We start from the raw sequence: 19210 nt of genomic DNA on the forward strand, positions 1-19210 counted from the left end.
CCTTAATCTGAGGTCTAATTGAAAAGGTGTCAGCCACAGACTCACCAATTGAATGGAATACTCTTTAGGAATTTAGTTTATTTAACTAGTAAGTCACTTAGTAGATTTAATAGATCACCTAGAGGAAGGAAGAATCTGAAAATGGTGGGAAATACGAGTTAAGGAGTCCAAAAGCGTGGATTTGGATCCTGAGTCTATCTCCAACACTCTAAGGAACTTGAACAACTGCTTAACTTCTCAATGCTTCATGTGTAACAACAGTAATAAAATAAATCTCAAAATGTTATTGAGAAGATTAAGAAATGCTGAGTGTTTGGTACATAGTCAAGTATGGAAAAAAATATTGGCTATTATCAGTGCTCTTGGAAAAGCCCTAAATTGATGAAGACTGGAGACATGAATAGTCCACATCATGAGGCTTGTAGAATTAGAGTGAATATATGGTGTTATTTCAGGTATGATTAAAAATGATAAAGACTTTACAAAAGGAGGGAGAGAAAATGACAGAATGTGAGATGCAATAAGTAGATCCCTCTATTTGCTGTGTGGAAAATTAACTGTAGAGGGAAAAGAGTATGGGAGAAAGCTCCAAGAAGAGGGTAGCATATTGGTTTAGGTGAGAGATATAGAAGCAGTGATGGACATACAGAAAAGTGTGTGAATTTGGGGTTTGTTTTTAAAGACATAGTTGATAAGATTAGTTATTTTTTGTTAGATGCAAGGATGGAGGCCAAAGGGGGGAATATAAAATCTCTTAAAATAATCTAGGCTAACATTTAGAGTTTTGACTTGTTCCATTGAGCAGATTATAGTACCATTTACTCAGATGAAATGAGTGAGGGAGAAATGAATGTGGAAAGGTAAGATCAAGAGTCCAATGCAGATTATTTTACATTGTTCATGACTATTTCACATGCCAGTGGGGATTGTGTACAAATCTAGGGAGTAGCCATCTTTTGAGACACAGTATTAACAGTCTGCAGCATGATGGTGACAGTGAAATCCAGGACGGTTTGTTGCCTCAGAGATGTAGAACAGAGCTTTGCAAGTCAGAGTATTTACAGGCCCCAGCAAAGGAGCCCAAGAAGCAGCTACAGGTAAAATAGAAGAAATTCTATGATCAAAAAACACAGAAAGAAGAATGTGTTTTTAAGAAGGGTGCAGTATTGACCTGTGGTGAACATCACTGAAAAGATTATAACTAAAGAAGCAGCTTTAGTAATTTTTTTTTCAAGGTAAAAGTAGGAAACAGGGGTGGGGGAACATGAGGTCATGGGAAATTTTTAGTGCTGTACTGATGTCATTGTTGTTTCTAAAAGGTTTTTTTTTTTTGTCTCTAAAAATCTAACAGACGGGGAGCAGCAAATGATGCAAAAGAACATAATTCAATAAATGAAGGCCATGAGCAGGTGGTAGCTCATGGTAGTAACCATGTGTAATCATGCCTGTGTCTTCTTTAGTGTGTGTGTGTGTGTGTGTGTGTGTCTGCCTGCCTGTCTGTCTGACTTATTTCCATTAATTTTCCAAGAATGTTCTTTGTGAAGTACACTTCATCCACGATATAACTCTGAGGCAAGAAGTGGGAAATTGGATTTCTAATCTAGGCCACGCCATCCAATCATTATGTAATGTTGACAATGTGCTTTTTTTCTGGATTGGAGTTTCCTTGTCTACAAAATGGAACTTCGGAAACCTGACATTTTGTCATTTTAACTAAAGGAACAATGAGTCGATAGTGGATCAATAAAGTTTTATATGCTGGTGAGGAGAAAGTACTACATTTGTGATTGTGATCAGACAAACAAAAGAATCATCATCAGCATGAGGGAGACCACCATCACCATAAGTCTTTATCCCCAGGAAGCAAAATCACAGAAAGCGCTCTCATTGTTGATTTCTTCCCAGGAGAAGCTCCCTTTACAACAGGTTATCAATTTATTAAGCCAGAATTCATCTTATCAAATGAAATTTGTAAAATTCAAGTTTTAGGAATTTATAAAACTGGCTGCTTTTCCAATTATAATTTTGTGGACCGTAGTGTCAAGAACACAGATATAAAATGTTCATAGTATTTAATCTGTGATTCTCCATTTTGGGAAATGAGGATAAGAAAATCAGAAATGAAAATCAAACTTTATTTCTCAAAATATAGCTTCAACTCTATCCATTGAAATCGTAAAAATAAAATAAGCAATAACCGTCATTTTTATTTCTCAGCTCCCCCAAACTAGCTTTTGTTCAAATAAATCATTATCTTTTCTCATTTTATTCTCACTTTCTTGTGGACAAGGGAACTCGGACAAAAAAGGATAATTTCCCCAAAAGCCTGGAAGACAAAGGTTTCTACAAAGGTAGACGGTGAAGAACGAAATTAGGAGTCTTGCTTTATTGGTTTTCTCTTGCTGTGCTTTTCTGTCTGCAGTGAGATGTTATGAAAATATTAGCTTTCATAATACATGCATGTGTACATTTTGTATATTCAGAAAATGTACTGAATAGGTTACTGAGGAAAGTGACCATTTTATTTCTCTGATGACATTTATACATTACATTTTTTTATGATGTTATAATCCATATTTATCAATCAGCAGCTGAGGAAAAGATATCATTTGGGATTCATCTGGAAGATCAGTTGTTTAGACCAATGAAGCATAAAAACCATCTGTCCTCTCCTTTGTTTTTTTCTTTAATATGTAAATAAAATATCCTAGATTAACAACTGCAAGATTTGAATCGTAAGGCTGTGTCCATATAAGTAATTTAGGAGAGTAATAAATATGTTTTATGGACAGAATGGTTTCTGTATTTCTACTTATGACCATTGGAGAACTCATGCAGCAAGAAAGGGTATTATTTGATTTTTAAAGTCCATTAAAGCTATTTAAAATAAGTTTGTCTCCACCATATATCTTGGTATACTATAAAATCCATTTATATCATTTATATTTTTATTTGTATGTCTAGACTTACCAGCTACACTGTTGAGAAAAACATGAGGATAAGAATAAACAGAGCATTAGAATGATTTTCCAGTGGGTTTTTGGTAAATGAGATCAAGAATAATATGAATATGTCTAACTCACTTTTTCCAAAATTAACACAGTTTTATCCTTTTGCTTATTTAAAATATTGCCTCAAAAATAAAATAAAACATTCACAGTATTTAATCTGTGATTCTCCATTTTAGGAACTGAGGATAAGAAAATCATAAATTAAAATCAAGCTTTATTTCTCACAATATTGCCTCAACCTCACCTCTTCCTTTTATCTTTTCTGGGATAAAACTTATGAGTATATCTTTAAGGAAAAGCTTACTAAATATCAAAACATAATGGACAATTGTGTTATGAAATCCCAAATAATTTGGAAATTCATGTTTGCATCTGGAAATACAAAATTGTATCCTTAAAGCATTTAAAACTTATTTGTAATCTACAAATATTTAGGAATTTAAAAAGGAAGATTAATCAGTTTATGGTGAAATTTACAAATTACTCAAAGTGTGGTTAAAATAACTAGGGTTTCATTTTTAAAAGAAAAAAAACTCATCAAGTGCATGGACACAAGACAAAGTCCTATTCTATGCTACAGTTTAGAATTTGGGGTTGAGTAGAAACTAGTAGGACTGTCTTTGGTACATGACTTGTTTGAAGTCCTCCTCAATTTACTTGAAGAAATATTCTTATCAAGTACCCCTATTGCATGTGAATTAAATCTCACTCCTCTCCAACACAAGCACAATAGTTTGACTTTGCTTTTATTCCTGCTTTCAGTGAGACTTTCAGTGTGCCTTACTTTAAGTGCTAGATAGAGCAAAATACCTGGAGTTTTGGAAAGCAATTCCTCATTGCCATAAGGGATGGAGCAGAGGACAGCAAACACGAAGGTGAAAAAATGCTGTGCTTTTGTTATCATCTTTCCCAAAAGCTTTTTGGTTTTGTAAAAGGTATGATGATGTTTTATAGTTGACATGTGCTGATTTTTTGAAAGCAACTTCAAACTGTATATTTTAAAAATTAAATTTGCTCTTAAACACTTTGCAGACATTAATTTCTGCCTACTGTGTTTCAGGTGGATTGTTAGAGTCCCCAAGGATTCAGCAAGGATAGACCCTGACCGCTCAGTGCCCAATGTGCTTACAAGGGTGTAAAACTTAAAAAAAAAAAAAAAAGTATTTTTTTGTAAAATTTTTCTTGTAGAAGGTAAGTGCCTTGTCAGAGTGGGGTACAAGTCTCTGGGAGACCATTCCAGGGAAGACCAACCTTAGAGAGCAATCAGTGAAAGCTCCTCAGAAGAATTGGTGTCGTGTGTGTGTGTGTGTGTGTGTGTGTGTGTGTGTAAGAGGAAAAATGATTAGAATTTAGATAGGTAAAGGGAGGAGGGAAAATGTTCCATGAAAATGGAGAGAAAGTCCAATGTTCAGGAGAATGAAAATATGTACGATTGAAGAACTGACACACGGGAATGGCTGAAGCCACGCTGAATGGCTGGTGAGAAGTTGGAGAGGGCCGGAGACACAGGCAGACACATTTAATCAAGACAAACCATGCAAAGGAATCTGGATTCAATTTTAAAAGCAAATCCTTTAAATACAGGTGTAATTTGACTAGATTTGTATTTGAGAAAGATTACACTAAATATTCAGTGTGGTGAAGAGGGATTCCCTTCAGCTAAACCTAGTGGGAGGCCATTGCAGTGATCCAATTGAAAAAACAAGAGGAGTGATGCTTTGCATCAGGGCAGTGAAAGTGTAAAAACAGACATAAGATGGTTTTCAGAGACAGGTGAGAAGGGCATAAACGAGGTTGTGACTGCAGAGGGGAAAGAGAACCCGGGAGAATCAAGAATGACTTTTGGCATTTTTTTTCTTTGCCACAATTGGGTGGATGGTGACTCCATCATTAAACTGAACTTATTAAGGTTATCTACAGAATTTCCCATAAAAGACATTATTGATGGGAAAGGAATTTGTCTGTGTGTCTTTGGAAGTTATAAATTCTAATTTCTAACATAAATTTTCTGAGCATGCGTTTTCCTTAATTGTCAATGCTAGTGCCTAAACCAGAGTTCTTTCTGAGGTTAGAACAAGCACATGGAAAACAGCTGGCACAGTGTCAAGCAGCAGCCCCCTGGTGTTGCCCTAGCTGTTTATTTAGGTTCTTGTCCCCACTAGATGGAGATGGTCTTCTGTTCATCTTTGGATCTGCAAACACCTAGCAAAGTCCAAAAGTATTTGTTGGATGTTCATAGAAGATCATTGGCACACAGAAAATTTGTTTTCCTATTTTAAAAACTATTTGGGCATCAGTGTAGCAAACACAGTAACCCAAGTTTTTCACTGTGACCTTGTTTCTAATGTTACTGGTATGTCTGTTAAATGTGAGGTCTCAAACTGTTGTTTAAATAGAAAGATACAATCAGTGCTTCACTAGATGGCACCAAATCATTGCCCTAAAATAGAACTAACAAGAGGGAATGGGGGGCAGAGGACTGGCAAGCTGAAAAGTCTGATTATAAACTACATTAAATATCTATTGGTGATCTCAGGGGGTGTGTAAGAGCTTTAACCATGCTTTTTCAGTCAAATTCTCACATGCATGTAATTATATTCCTCATGTCTAGGAATGTGATATGATTTAATTAAGCACAGGGGACTTTGTTCTATTCAGTCTCTCATAGGAGGAAATTAAACACTTAGGAAAGAACATTTCTGCACCTCACTCAGGCCACAAGGGTTCATTGCTGTTGAAGCTTTTTTTTTTTTTTCATTTCTATTTTCTCCCAACCTTTAATTCTCTGTTAGAAATAAACTAAATGGTGCCCTGGTGGTCTCAATGACTTGTGATTCCCACAGTGCCTTGAAGGCAAGGAAGCTAGTGTGGTTTTTTAGCCTCTTAAAATTCATGTGATGGACCCTATGACATTTTACTTGAAAGAAAATCTACTGAAAAAGTGAGGGGAAATGCATGCATCAATGTTGCAATTTTATTCTCTCTCTCAATACATTTCTACCCTCTGCTAATTGTCTGTGTGGGTTGAGAGGCTTCTGTGAAGAGTGAAGATGCCATTGATGAATGAGCCTTCTTGCTCTTGTTACTACATTGCTGATACTATAATTATCCAAAGTCTCACTCTAGATCTCAGCTGCATAGCAACTGTACTTTAATCCTTTTAGAACCCTTGATATCTTAAAAAAAAAAAAAAAAAAAACTTTTTCCTGTACTTTCTGTTAATGGTCCTGATGTTAGTTAGAATTTGTTCTCTCTCTCAAGTCCTTTTTTTGATATTTGGACATTTATAAAATAATGGACATGGAGTTTAAAGGATTCTTACAGATGAGTGGATCCAACCTATTATCAATTGCCAGGAAATGTAAAGATTAGGTCGAGTTTTAATCAAATTATAATCTAATGCCACAGTAAAAATTATTTATGTATATATACACACACATATGTATCTTTCTCATATATATGTGTATGTATATACATATATATATCATATATATATATGCATACTTCAATGTTGCAATTTTATTCTCTCTCTCAAAATACATTTCTACCCTCTGCTAATTGGCTGTGTGTGTTGAGAGGCATATATATATATATATATATATATATATATATATATATATATATATCTTGAGATACCCTCTTTTAACTGAAGTTAGATACCCTCTTTTAACTTCTCTTTTAATGGGAAATACGAATTTATTCATTTTTATGGGACTCTATAACTCTGGAAATGTTTTCTTCACTGTAATTAACTGATAGGATCCTCTCTGCTCAGAGATGTTCAATAAATGATTATTTGGTACAATATGGAAGGGTGGACAAAACTACCCAGTTCTTCAGACAAAAAGCATAAAAGAGTTAGGTTTTCTGTCTGTGGTATGGGTGTCTCTGTTAAGTAAGTAGGTAGCTGGGCTATGGATAATCAAGAGGATTTCAAGAAATGTAAGAAATACAGTCAGGCCTTTGTATCTATAGGTTCTGCATCCTTATATTCAACAAACTTTAAATCAGAAGTACTTGGAAAAAAAAAACTCCATCTACACTGAAAATGAACAGAGTTATTTTTTTTGTCATTATTCCCTAAACTTCAGTATAACAGATGTTTGCATAGTACTAACATTCTGTTAGTTTTTATAAGTAGTCTAGAGATGATTTAAAGTATATGGGATGATGGGCACAGGTTACGTGCAAATACAATGCTCTTTTATATAAGGAACTCGAGCATCTGCAGATTTGGGTATGTGAGGATCCTGGAACTAATTCCCTACAGGTGCTGAGAAACTACTCTATTTTCAATATCTTATAGGGTATCTATAACTCAAACAGCAATCATCTCATTAAATGAGAAAGTTGAATACTGATTTTATTATTGCTTGATATTTGCATTATTATATTGACTGCTAGAATTTAAAGTTAAAATCATCATTGTAGGCCCTGGGTTTAATCTGCAGCATTGTAAAATAAAATAATAAAAATATTAATAAATTCAGTTATTCAATTGTCTAAAACCTTGTCATCTATGGAGGAAATGAATAAATGATGTATGATGATATATATATTTAATATATGTCATAAATAGCTAATAATGTGTGTGTGTATGAACAAATTCTAAGGCTTAGAGACACCATAGAAATATTATCATAGTTCAGTAAGAATAAGAGATGGATTTTACTCTACTTAGATTAAGCTTCTTTGTCTTAAATGTCATTTTCACTATTGAAGGATATTAAGCATTCAGAATTATAAGTGAATTGAAAGAAACAAATTGTTATAATTAGAATGAGATACTCCATGTTTGTATAAATGTATCAAAATATACTCTACTTCCATGTTTATCTAAAAAGAACAAATAAAATTTTTAAAAATTGTGGAAATATAAAATAAAGTACCACCAACAACAACAACAAAAAAGAAACAAACAAATTGTGTGTTATGAAAGAGTGAGGGGTGTGTGGGATTATCTGTAATAGAGATGTCTTCCAGCTCAGTATATTCAGAGAGAATACATACAGAAGTAATGTTCAGGTCTGGGGATGTGGCTCAAGCGGGAGCGCACTCATCTGGCATGCATGCAGCCTGGGTTTGATCCTCAGATCCTCAGCACCACATACAAACAAAGAGGTTGTGTCCGCCAAAAAAAAACTAAAAAATAAATATTAAAATTCTCTCTCTCTCTCTCTCTCAAAAAAAAAAAAAAAAAAAAAAAGTAATGTTCATTTCTAAAGTTGAGCAAATCCCAAATTTTCCATGTTACTTATTCAAAAACATAACTTACCTATTTAGGATGCAAGGGGTTATTAGCTAGCACAATTTTGTTGCCTGTCTTGGCTTTAGGAAAAGCTATTTGTACTTGGCAGGTGCCTGGTCTAGAATGCAATGCCTCTGTGCTTGGGTTCATTGTAAGATGATAGGGACAAAAGAGTGAATAGCTTCTCAGGGACTGATTTTTTTTTTTTTTTTTAATAACAAAGAGGCCTCTTTGAAAACAAGAAAAAGCTCAGACACCAGCCCTGATGCTGTTACTTAGCAGAATTTCCTTAATCAGATTCTTTATTACCTGTTAAAATATGTATTTGGATTCTTCTTTGTAACCTCTTAAAGTGACACTAAGTTATTCTTGGTTTGAGGTGTTTATTTTTTTGTACTGGGGACTGAACCTAGGGGCACTTAACCACTGAGCCACATCCCAGCCCTTTTTTATTTTTTATTTTGATGCAGGGATTCACTAAGTTGCTTAGGGCCTCCCTAATTTGCTGAGGCTGGCCTCAAACTTACAATTCTCCTGCCTCAGCCTCCTGAGTCATTGGGATTCCAAGCTTGTGCCACCAAGCCAGGCTGAGATTTTCTTATCTTACTTGATGGAGACATCATCTGATAAGCTAGCTAACTACTATGGCATTGGACTCAAGTTATTTCTTCATTTAAAAAGAATAGAATATAACAGTAGAGTTTCTTTATGTCAGCAATGTTTGCCTATTGCATATTAACCATAGACATTAAAATTTGAATTATAAAACCACAGCATACAGAAGAGAGATTTAAGAGTTACATCAAATAGATAAATTTTCTCTGGTTTAGTCTTAATCACACCTATGCTATTTTGATTTAACTATCATGGTTAAAAGGAAACTTTTCTTAAATTAGCAAGTTAACTAAATTATTCTTTGCCACTTGAAATAGCTAAAAATCTGTATAAAAATTTAGGAATGATTCCTATGATGTCTTAAAGAATTAATTTATTCAGCAGATATTTATTAGTTTTTCTTTGCCAGGAAATTTTCTAGGCATTGGAACATACATGCAGAGTGAATATGATATACATTGTTGATGTTCTCACAGAACAAAAGTCTACCAGAACATTAATTACACATGTGATAATAATAAAACTTAGAAAACACAACTTTAACATTCTAATTAGGTGTATGTATAATATGTCAAAATACACTCTATTGTCATATGTATCTAAAAAAAACAAATTAATTTTTTTTAAGGAGAGCATAATTTTTTGTGAAATATAAGGGTCTGGGAGTGCCTAGCAGGGACAGATGGGAAGACAATGACAGATTCTGCAACATGATACATTCAAACCTGAAGAAATAAATAGGAGTTTGTCACAGATGGGAGTGACAGAGAAAGGCTTATAGGGGAAAGAGTACTTTGGGAGCAGGAACGCACAGAGTATAAGGGCCATGTGACCAGGATACAGTGTGCTAGGGGATAAGTGGCCAAACCTAAATCTAGAAAAGGAAGGAGGACCATGCTGGAGGGGCCTCAAAAACCATGGACCGTGTACCAGAAACAAGGAATCCATGGGAGGTTTTTAGCAGAGCAAAATAATTTCACATTTGTACTTCAGAAAATCCTTTTATCAAGAGTGTGGACAATGGATTAGTGAGAGCAAGAACCAGAGCCATGAAATCATTGCAGTTGGCTTTTGGCAGCAATAGATGTAAAACTGGACATGGGCCAATGGGAAATGAAGGGCTGAGGATTCGTGTGCATGGGCTGTACTTCAGGTTTACCTTATTTTCTTTGATTAGTTTTGGATTTTCTTAGAAATCCTGGGATGACTAATGTGTGGCCTTCGATGTGGAGATTCCCTACATTTTTTTGAGACTGTGATAACTGAATGCTACATTTTGTATTTTACCTCTTTTTTTTTCATCATTCAAAGCACTTTGCAAAATTATCCTCAAAGTGTTTTTATAAATCATGCAACTTTTATTTTAAATATTTATTCACTGAAGTCTTTTTTACCAGAAAGTAATTTTTTTAAGTGTTTTCCTTCTCTTCCCCACTTAGTTCTATTCTAGAAACACTGGTTATTGAGAGCACACTGGTTACTGAGTTACCCTCCCTGTCATGTCACATCAAATCAACACCTAAACCCTAATTCTAAATGGACTCACAACCCCTCCCACGCAATTCATGACCACGTGTTAATTTTGCATTCAAGTCCCAGATTTGTCCCATGATGAATTCAATTAAACAACTACCTCATGAATGCAAGGGAGAAATTGTAAACCCAGAGCAGACAGAACCATACATTTTAAGAGGCAAGAATGAGAGTCCTTACGTAACCCATGCCGCATGCTTGATCCTTGAGGAGTGGTACTATCTATGGAAATAGGTGCTTCCTTTTTATTTATTTATTTATTTTGTTAGATCAGAGCAGTAGTGGGTAATTCTGCCTAGTGGAGGAATTGTTTCATTTTGTTTTTTATTTTTTTTTCTGTTTCACACTTATTTCCAGAGCACTTTCCTTCTTGCCAATCTATACTTTCTCCACTACCAGAAATTCTTCCCCTCCCTCTAGCCAAGTAATGATTGACCATTATATTTTTAAAATAAAAGAAAACTTATCTCCACTAGTGTATTCAATGGAGTTGACTGCATTTGCCAGACTAATTATTTCAAGCCACAAATGGCAACACGGTGCCCTAAAATCAGAAGACCTGAGTACTTGGGAATGCTAAAGGCATTAAGGGACACCTAAAAGCAGTCTCTGGTTTTCCTACAATTAGGTAATTCTATGATTATCTGAAAAACATAAAGAGGAAGTGTTTTAAAACTACTTAAAAAATACAACTTAGAAAAATCCAAGTATAACACTCACTCAGCTTTTTCATGCAGTCACGAAGTCTGGTTTCCAAGTTGAGCACCCTCTGATGTAGTTCCTCATAGTCATAGGCACCGATTTCTTCCTGAATCCCCGTGAGGACGGCAGACAGATTCCGAATTTCCTCCTTGAACTGAGTGATCAGCTTGGCATCTGTTTTGTACTGCTCCAGCACGGGAATCAAGGGCAAGAGCTCATCCATCTTCTCTTTCAACTCCTGTGGGAAGCAGCAATTGTTCCTGAGAATTGTTTAAAGCAGATCAAGCAGCTCCAGTCTTTTTATTATGAAACATAAAGGATATTATTAAAACAGCTTCAAAATTCCTTAATGATTTCTGCTTGAAACTAGGTATTTTCTGAAAATCTAATTGGCTCCATGATCATTAGTAATAAATCCACTTATCTTGCATTTCTCACACAACAACTGCTCTTTAAATGGCTACAGGCTCTTCTACAAAACAAATTGATACTTATCATAATTAGAAAAAAAAAAAAACTTCCTAAGGTAGCAATCATGGGTTTTTGTGTTATCTCGCTCTCTGGTAGCATTTTATAAAGTAACAATGCATCATCTGATTAACAAATAGGAACAGGATCCATTCTCTAATTATGCATGAAGTTTGAAGGAAATTATCAGTCAAATATCTTATTACTAAACTTATTTAAGATTAATTATCTACCTACTTAGTATCCATGATGTAGGAAGACAGCAGGAAATTTTGGATTCAGGATCAACTTTTTCCTCACACTTAGATTTTTTTCTAATCATGACTATTTATTTGTTCATCCTTTCATTGTTCTCAGGTATCCCTAGCTCATTTTAATATCCATCTTAGTACAACTTCATTAGGAAGGTAAGTTCAGCAAGTATAATAAATCATGCAAAGCTTCCCAAAGCTCAAAGAAATGTAGGTTGCTATTTACCATTCTGAATTATTGCCTATTCTCTGACTCCATTTGTCTTAGCATAGATAATTTAGAGGTCTTCATGTAAGGTAGAATTGCCTACCCATGAAGTCATTAACTCTTTAAGGGACCATGGTACATAATTTATGTAACAGACAAGGAAGTTTCAGAGCTGTTAGAATCTTTCTCTCTTTCACAAACATATACCATATCTGCATCTACCCCTGAGTTATATCCCCAGCCCTATTTTTTTTATTTTGGGGACTTATTAAGTTGTTGAGATTGTCCTCAAATTTGCAATTCTCCTGCATCAGCCTCCCAATGTAGCTGGGATTATAGGCATGTGCCAACAAGCCCAGTAAGTTGTTTAAAACTTAAGTTGAGGTTTTTCATTTATCTTTGTGGAGGCAGGGTCTTACTGTGTTGCCCAGGCTGGTCTCAAACTCGTGGACTTCAGCACTCCCCTTCCCACCCCCACTTCAGCCTCTGGAATAGCTGGGACTACAAGTGGATGCCATCAGAACCAGTTTTAAGCATTGGTTTTTAACAAGAGAATAAGAAGTATATTGTCAAAGCAGTGTCCCTTATGCCTAGGCATCACAGGTCAGTAATTTCACCTGAAATTTCTAGATGTGCCACCTTAACTTTTTCCCTTTAACTTGATGGTAGTAGTCAACAAAAATATTTCAGGAGTTTAATTCAATTGTGAATTTATTGCAGATGATATAATTTGTAAAAAGAGGTCCCATTCATGATTGTTTGAAAATAATACATAGGGACTGTCAGAAATCATATTGTATACTAAGAAGCTGAAAATTGTATTTTAAAATAATTTATTTAGAAATGTCACTATTATAAGTGCATTGAAATAGCAGGAGCTCCCATTTCTTCCCTGATTTATGGGCTTGTGTTTCTTGTGTAGAAATTTCTACTTGTTATATAAATTCAGAAATTTTTGATTTGTGTACATGTACATGCTAAGTGGGAGGGTAAAGAATCTTAGTAATGAGAAAAATGCATAAATATTACAGTCAAGAAGCAGAATCATGGCTTTTCTCATTTTAGTGGATCATTTTGAAATAAACTTATTAGTTCAAACATTTTGTGGCAACCCTAAAGGGAGATACAATTGTTTCATTAGGCTTTTAATGATAAGAGTTCTGTTGGTACTATTTGCTGCATATTATAAAAACTATTACTATCAGGATTTACATCTTACTATGGGCATATTTAAAAGAGAGCAATTCAATGTTAAAATTTTGGTAGCTTTTATTCCCTCCTTAATTAAATAAGTATTTTTATATTTTCAAAACTTTATAATTAGGTTTTGGCAATCAACTTTGAAACTCTGGAAATTTATAAGGAAGCAGTAGAGTGTCCAACCAATGCACATATCAAATATATAAAAGATTAAATTATAGTACCCCTGATCTATGTTTGCTAATCCTATCTCAAATTTCACTTTCTAATATGTTGCTCTCACAGTAACAGAATATCTTGCCAAACAACAATCTTGTCCTATAGGAATGATAATGTCATGTTTGATGGCTAGCTCAAGCTTTTCATCCAGAAGACTATAGAAGGAAAAATCAACCTAGGAGTTTTGATAAGATGAAAGTGGTGCATCAGAGAAGGGTTTTTTTAAAAGGTATTTTTTAAAGTTAATCTTGATTTTGGAACATTCATTTCTTCTTCTTAAATATGGTACCTCAACACCTAAGGCAAAATCTGACTCACAGTGGGACTTCCTGAATAAATTCAACAAGCATGTTGAACACTTAATTATTATTGTGATTTTCAATTTAGACAGCTTAAGTTTACTTGAAGAGGTACTGTACTATTAGCAGTAAGAGCCATGAACCTGGACTTTGTCAGTTCAAATCTTTATTCTGATAGATGACCCTGAAAAAATTACTCAACTTCTTTATACAATATAACCAGATGGGAACAAAAAATAGTGATTACTTTTCAGTATTATTGTGAGGACTAAATTAATTAATATATTTAACATGCTCTCAACTGTGTCTTGAATTGTATGATTGTTCAGAAAAACAAGTATTGCTGTTATTAATACTGCTATTGTGTGGTTTATACAAACAAAAAAATACAAGTCATTATATCACTTGATGCTCCTGAAAATTAGGTATTTCTATTGGCAGCCTGGTTGCTGCTAGGCAAATTATATACTAAGAAAATTATTTCTATGAATTTCCCTCAGCTTTGCTCCTTTGTTACCAGTCTTCTCGCCAAAGGTATAATATGCTTTCTCACGCATCCCCAGTTTTGTCAACCCAGATACCTTAAATTGTCCCTTGGATTCACAGAATTCTCACTGCATCTCCATCTGTGCCAGACAACCTGAGCCCCTCCTCTTCTGTGTGCTGCTCCTTTCTGGAACTGTGCCCTCTGCACCTGAAACACCAGCTTACCATTTCCTACTTTGTTAATGACCTCACCTTTGGATTCCCATTATTGTTCTACTATGTATATCCTAACTCTGAGCGTCAAAAGTTGAAATTGTAAATCATTTGATCTTCTTGATTCCCTTTATAATTTAAGATTTTTTTTTTTGTCTTGGGGTAGGGGTAGTGTCACTTCTGCAACTGCTTTCTTGAATACTGCCAAATCTTATAACTCTTCCCCAGATCTTCTCTAAACAAAATCATCCACTTTTCCCTTGTGCTCTAAAGTGATGCTTATGGCTCTGTTAACCATCAGTTTCACTTGACTCTCAGCTATCTTTGGTTGAAGAGGGACCATGGATTACACATCCAACACAGAATTCAGCACTACCTTACACAGTGTGTGTGATCAATAAATTAGGGTTAAATTTTATTCTTTTGCTGCTGAGGCTTATATTCTTCTATTGACCAGTTCTCATAAATTCTCTATTCATCCAGTTCACACTTTTATTTCTTATAATCTTTAAATTTATTTTATCCCCTAGGTCTTGTTTGAATTTGTTCTAAGTTTTTAATCTTCTGAGTTTGCTTATATCTTCAAAGCAAATCCCACAGTTCTTCACTTTAGTTTCAACTGTCAGTAACCTCAATTTGCTTGCCCTCCTTTCTGTCTGTTGTGACTTAAAATTGGCTTAGTGTAAAACTTGTGTCATCTACACCTTTCCTTATAAAATCTCAGGAGGAAATTCCAGATCATGACAGTTTCTGCCACATGAAAATGTGCTCTGCAGGGACCCTGTTGTATGTCCCTGGCTAGTTCCCCACTGTTCTTTCTTTGACCAGGTGCTGGAACTCAGTTCTACCCTCCTAGCATTGTCAGTGAATCTCACTTTCTAATGTGTAAGAAAACATTAAAGCTGTTACCTGGGCAACAACAATGTGTTGTATAAACTTTTATGCTATGCTTTCATAAGGTAGATTACTTATTTTTAATATAGGCTCAAATGGCTTTATCAGATCCACTTTGTTTTTTAATTTAATGCTTAAAACACTCCTTTTCCCTTTTCAGTGTTCCTAGGTAATGGCCAGTTAAAATCTAAAAATAATAATAATAATAATAATAATAATAATAATAATAATAATAATAAAAAGACTTTGTATAAAACAATTCTCTTTTAATATGCCGGTTTGAATGAATGGTTTTATAATTTGTCTCCTTTATATTTCTCCTCATATTAGCAAGGCATTAAAGTCATCAGAAAAATTCTGATAATTTATTGGTTTTTCCTTAGACTTTCCCCTTACCTTAGCTATTGAAGTGCCTGTAAATCTACCCAGAAACTCCCCCTAGCTCAAGAAGAATGAGGCTTTTATTTATACCAGCTAATGGTCAGTTTTAGTGAAGAGATGATTGACGTCCCCAGTAAATCTTTAACCTTGCACCTGTGGCCCAACACAGAATTATTTCTAGCTGAGTGCCATGCTGGCTGTCTATGGCACTCAGTGTCTCCTTTGGATTGACAAGACTGCAGAAGTCAAACCTACTTGAAAATGCTTGGTCATTAGTGTCTTCCGATCATCTTCAATCTGCCGAAACTTGGCCTTCAGGCCTTTCATTTGGGTTTCCATTTTTAAAACATATTGGAAATCTCTCTGAGTTCTCAAGTTTAAGACTTCAATAGACTGGGACATATTCTGAACCTGTTGAACAAAAATATTGGTGTACATTATTGTCTGTCTGTAAGTATATGCAGTCACTACCCAACTACCCCAAACAGCATTAACCTAAAGAACTGGAAGTGTCAAGTTCATAATGGTGTTTCCACATGTCAAATTTTCAGAAAGACCATCCTCCATGAAAAAAACATTCAAAGAATCCAGTAAGAGAAAATTATAACTAGAAAGTATGTAAAAGAAATGCATATTTTTGCATTAGAAATAACTGAATATAAATAAATATTTAATATATTAGAAAATAAATTTTAAAATTGAATTGTGGTTTTTATAAGCTTTAAACACCCCAACCTAATATATGGAAAATAAGTTGTTTCTGGCTAGATGCAGTGGCACATGATTTTAATCCCAGTGACTTGGGAGGCTAAGGCAAGAGGATCACAAGTTACAAGCCAGCCTCAGCAACTTAGGCCCTAAGCCACCTAGCTTTAAGATCCTGTCTTAAAATAAATAAAAATAAAAAGAACTGAGGATTTGGCTCAGTGGTTAAGTGCCCCTGGGTTCAATCCCCAGTACCTAGATAAATAAATAAATAAATAAATAAATAAATAAATGGTGTTTCTGTATTAATTCTGACTTCTTAAATATCAGAGATGCTTAGCAATTATGGATGGTACTCAAGTTTCTAATAGACCTAAAATGCAATCATTCCAGTACAGTTACTTCTGATGGATCTGAAGTACTCCCAGGAGTGAGACTGAATTGACCAGACAATTGGTAGCAGTCCTGGACACCTTCTAAATTGGTTAGCATACTGCTTAAGGGACCTGGAAAATAGCAAAGACATCAGTTGCTTGGTGGACAAGTAGTAAATGCATGATAATCTGAGGGCACCATCTCAGGTTCAAGGAGTTCCGGGTTCTAGAGAAGTAGAAATAGGTGACCCACAAAGCATGCAGAAGTGAGGAGGGAGAAAGGCTGCCCTAATTTTAGTAGCAACAAAAACCTGAAAACAAAGGAAAAGCTTCAAATCGTAGGGAGCTGTAAAGTGAGTTGAGAAATAGAAAATGGATGAGCTATATCATAAAGAATACAGTAGGTCTCCACACACGTCTTACTCCGAGCATCATCTTCAGAACTACAACTTTGGCATCACCTGGGAGCTCGACCTATATGCAGAACCTTGAGGCCTATCCTAGAGCTACTGAGTTAGAATCTGCATTTTCTCAAAATTCCCAAGTGCATCCTTAGAGCTTGAGAAGCACTGCTTATTACTCATCCCAGAGGCATTTCCATGAGAAAAGCAAAGGTACAGATCTTCACATAATTTGATCCATTTATTCTAAATCGAATACACTTATAAAAGAAAATAGGCTATATAAGGAAAAAAAATCATGAAGAAACATATAGAAGGATTAGAAGAATATATGTTAGGTTATTAATATTAATTATTTGGGGAAAGGAAAGACAACAAATATAGAGAAAGATCTCTGGGTTACACATATATGTACATAATACAGATATAAGTCCTTTGCCATAGAATTATAGATTTTATTTGCAAAAATGAATATATGAAATTATGGGCACAAAAAAAGAGATAGGATTTTAAGCAATTTTTACTTTGTTTCATATATTTGTATGTAGATTCATTTATTTTTTAATGAATATGCATTATTTAATCAGTAAAATGTGATTTTTTAAAAAAAAATATGTGAATTTCAAGTGAGTGATTTGTTCAGAGACATATTTTTGCCATTAGGTATAGTTGCAAAACTCAGTGCACCAGCCTGCTGTAAAAAGCCCCTGGTTGATGCATTTCCTTACAACCACTATGGTCAGGAAAAGCAGTGAACTCTGTGCCTTGCCCTGTCTGTTTTTTTCCACTTTTCTATGTCAGACAAGTCAATTTACCTTCTCTCTCTCTTCTGCTGTCTTGATTCATGGTCTTGCCCTATATGAATCCTGTCTCTTCAGGACATATCACAGTCTGGCTTATATTAAAACTGTGTAATGTGAGTCTGGGACCCAGCCAAGAAAGTGGCTCTTGCTCCGTGATCCCCTGAGGTTAGAAGCTGTGTTTTACCCATATCTTTTACTTCCAAGATGTTTCACAAAACCAGAGACAGAATAAAAGTGCTCAATAAATATCTATTGAGCAAAATTAATTTGGGTTTTCCATGGTAATAAAGGGTAATTAGGATCTTCATATTTTAAGGAGAGCCCCCCAGTCCCCCGGATCCCACCACTGGTTAGGCTGCAGCAGTACCTTAAACTACAAAATCACTCTTCATTCACTATAATTCTTACATTCAGAAAGCTTCATTTTTTTTTTTCTTTTAGTGCAGCACAAAATTACTGAGACAACAGTGAAAGCATGGCAACCCCATCATGGATAAATGTAGTGCTTTTAAAGTAATTTTCTAACTTCATTTATGGTTAAGCATGAATAAAGGAAAGTCATTTGTGGTAAGGAAACCGACTACCTATTTAAATACGACATTTGTCTGTGAAGATACCCATCATTAGTATAGCTCACATCCTCCTAAGAATTCTGTATACTTAGGCAGAGTACATGCAATTAGAAAATGATGGACAGCAAAGGTTTCCTGAATACGGTTCAAATAGCCTGTCTTTTATTTTACCTCAAGCTCACCTTATCAAGTTAATTTTCAATTTAATTTGTGTTGTGAGAAAATGCATGGAGAGAGTTTTTATTGAAACTTGATTGTAACTTTTGGTAGTGCACAATCATGTATAAGAGCTACATTTGGGACAGAGGTTAGAGATGGAACTGTCTAGTTGGACAATATTTGGTTGCCTTTACCTTTGCCTGTGGGCTGTATCCAGGATTAGTTTCCTACTGGTTATGAAGACCCACTGAGCATTAATTTTCTGATGACACAAGACACTAGATTCCCATTGGTCCACTTGTAGAAAGGAGACTGGTCTGCTGGATTTCCTTTTCATTTGCTAGTCCCTGAAGTTGTTTTGTATTAACTTTCTGTACATGTCTCTATACTTACACCTTCTATATAAAGTTTGGCAAACCCATTGAGCCTTTCACAGATAATTCTTTTGAAATCTTTATCTTGATTCTT

The 19210-nt window shown here is 34.9% G+C and overlaps 1 protein-coding gene across 3 annotated transcripts in view; it reads right to left on the reverse strand.

The window, feature by feature from the left end:
• The window catches only part of Olfm3 (olfactomedin 3), a 213030-nt gene that overhangs the window by 11890 nt on the left and 181930 nt on the right, over nt 1-19210 (reverse strand). For all 3 annotated transcript variants that reach the window (XM_046452343.2, XM_058581976.1, XM_046452342.2), the window contains 2 exons: nt 15984-16139; nt 11128-11347 (listed from right to left, as the gene is read on the reverse strand). In XM_046452343.2, coding sequence (XP_046308299.1) covers nt 11128-11347; nt 15984-16139 — 376 coding nt within the window. The remainder of the gene's footprint in view (nt 1-11127; nt 11348-15983; nt 16140-19210) is intronic.

The sequence above is a fragment of the Marmota monax genome, unplaced genomic scaffold (assembly GCF_021218885.2).
Source record: "Marmota monax isolate L192 unplaced genomic scaffold, Marmota_monax_Labrador192_F-V1.1 WCK01_AAM20220418_F8-fsc00244, whole genome shotgun sequence".
Classification (NCBI taxonomy): Eukaryota; Metazoa; Chordata; class Mammalia; order Rodentia; family Sciuridae; genus Marmota; species Marmota monax.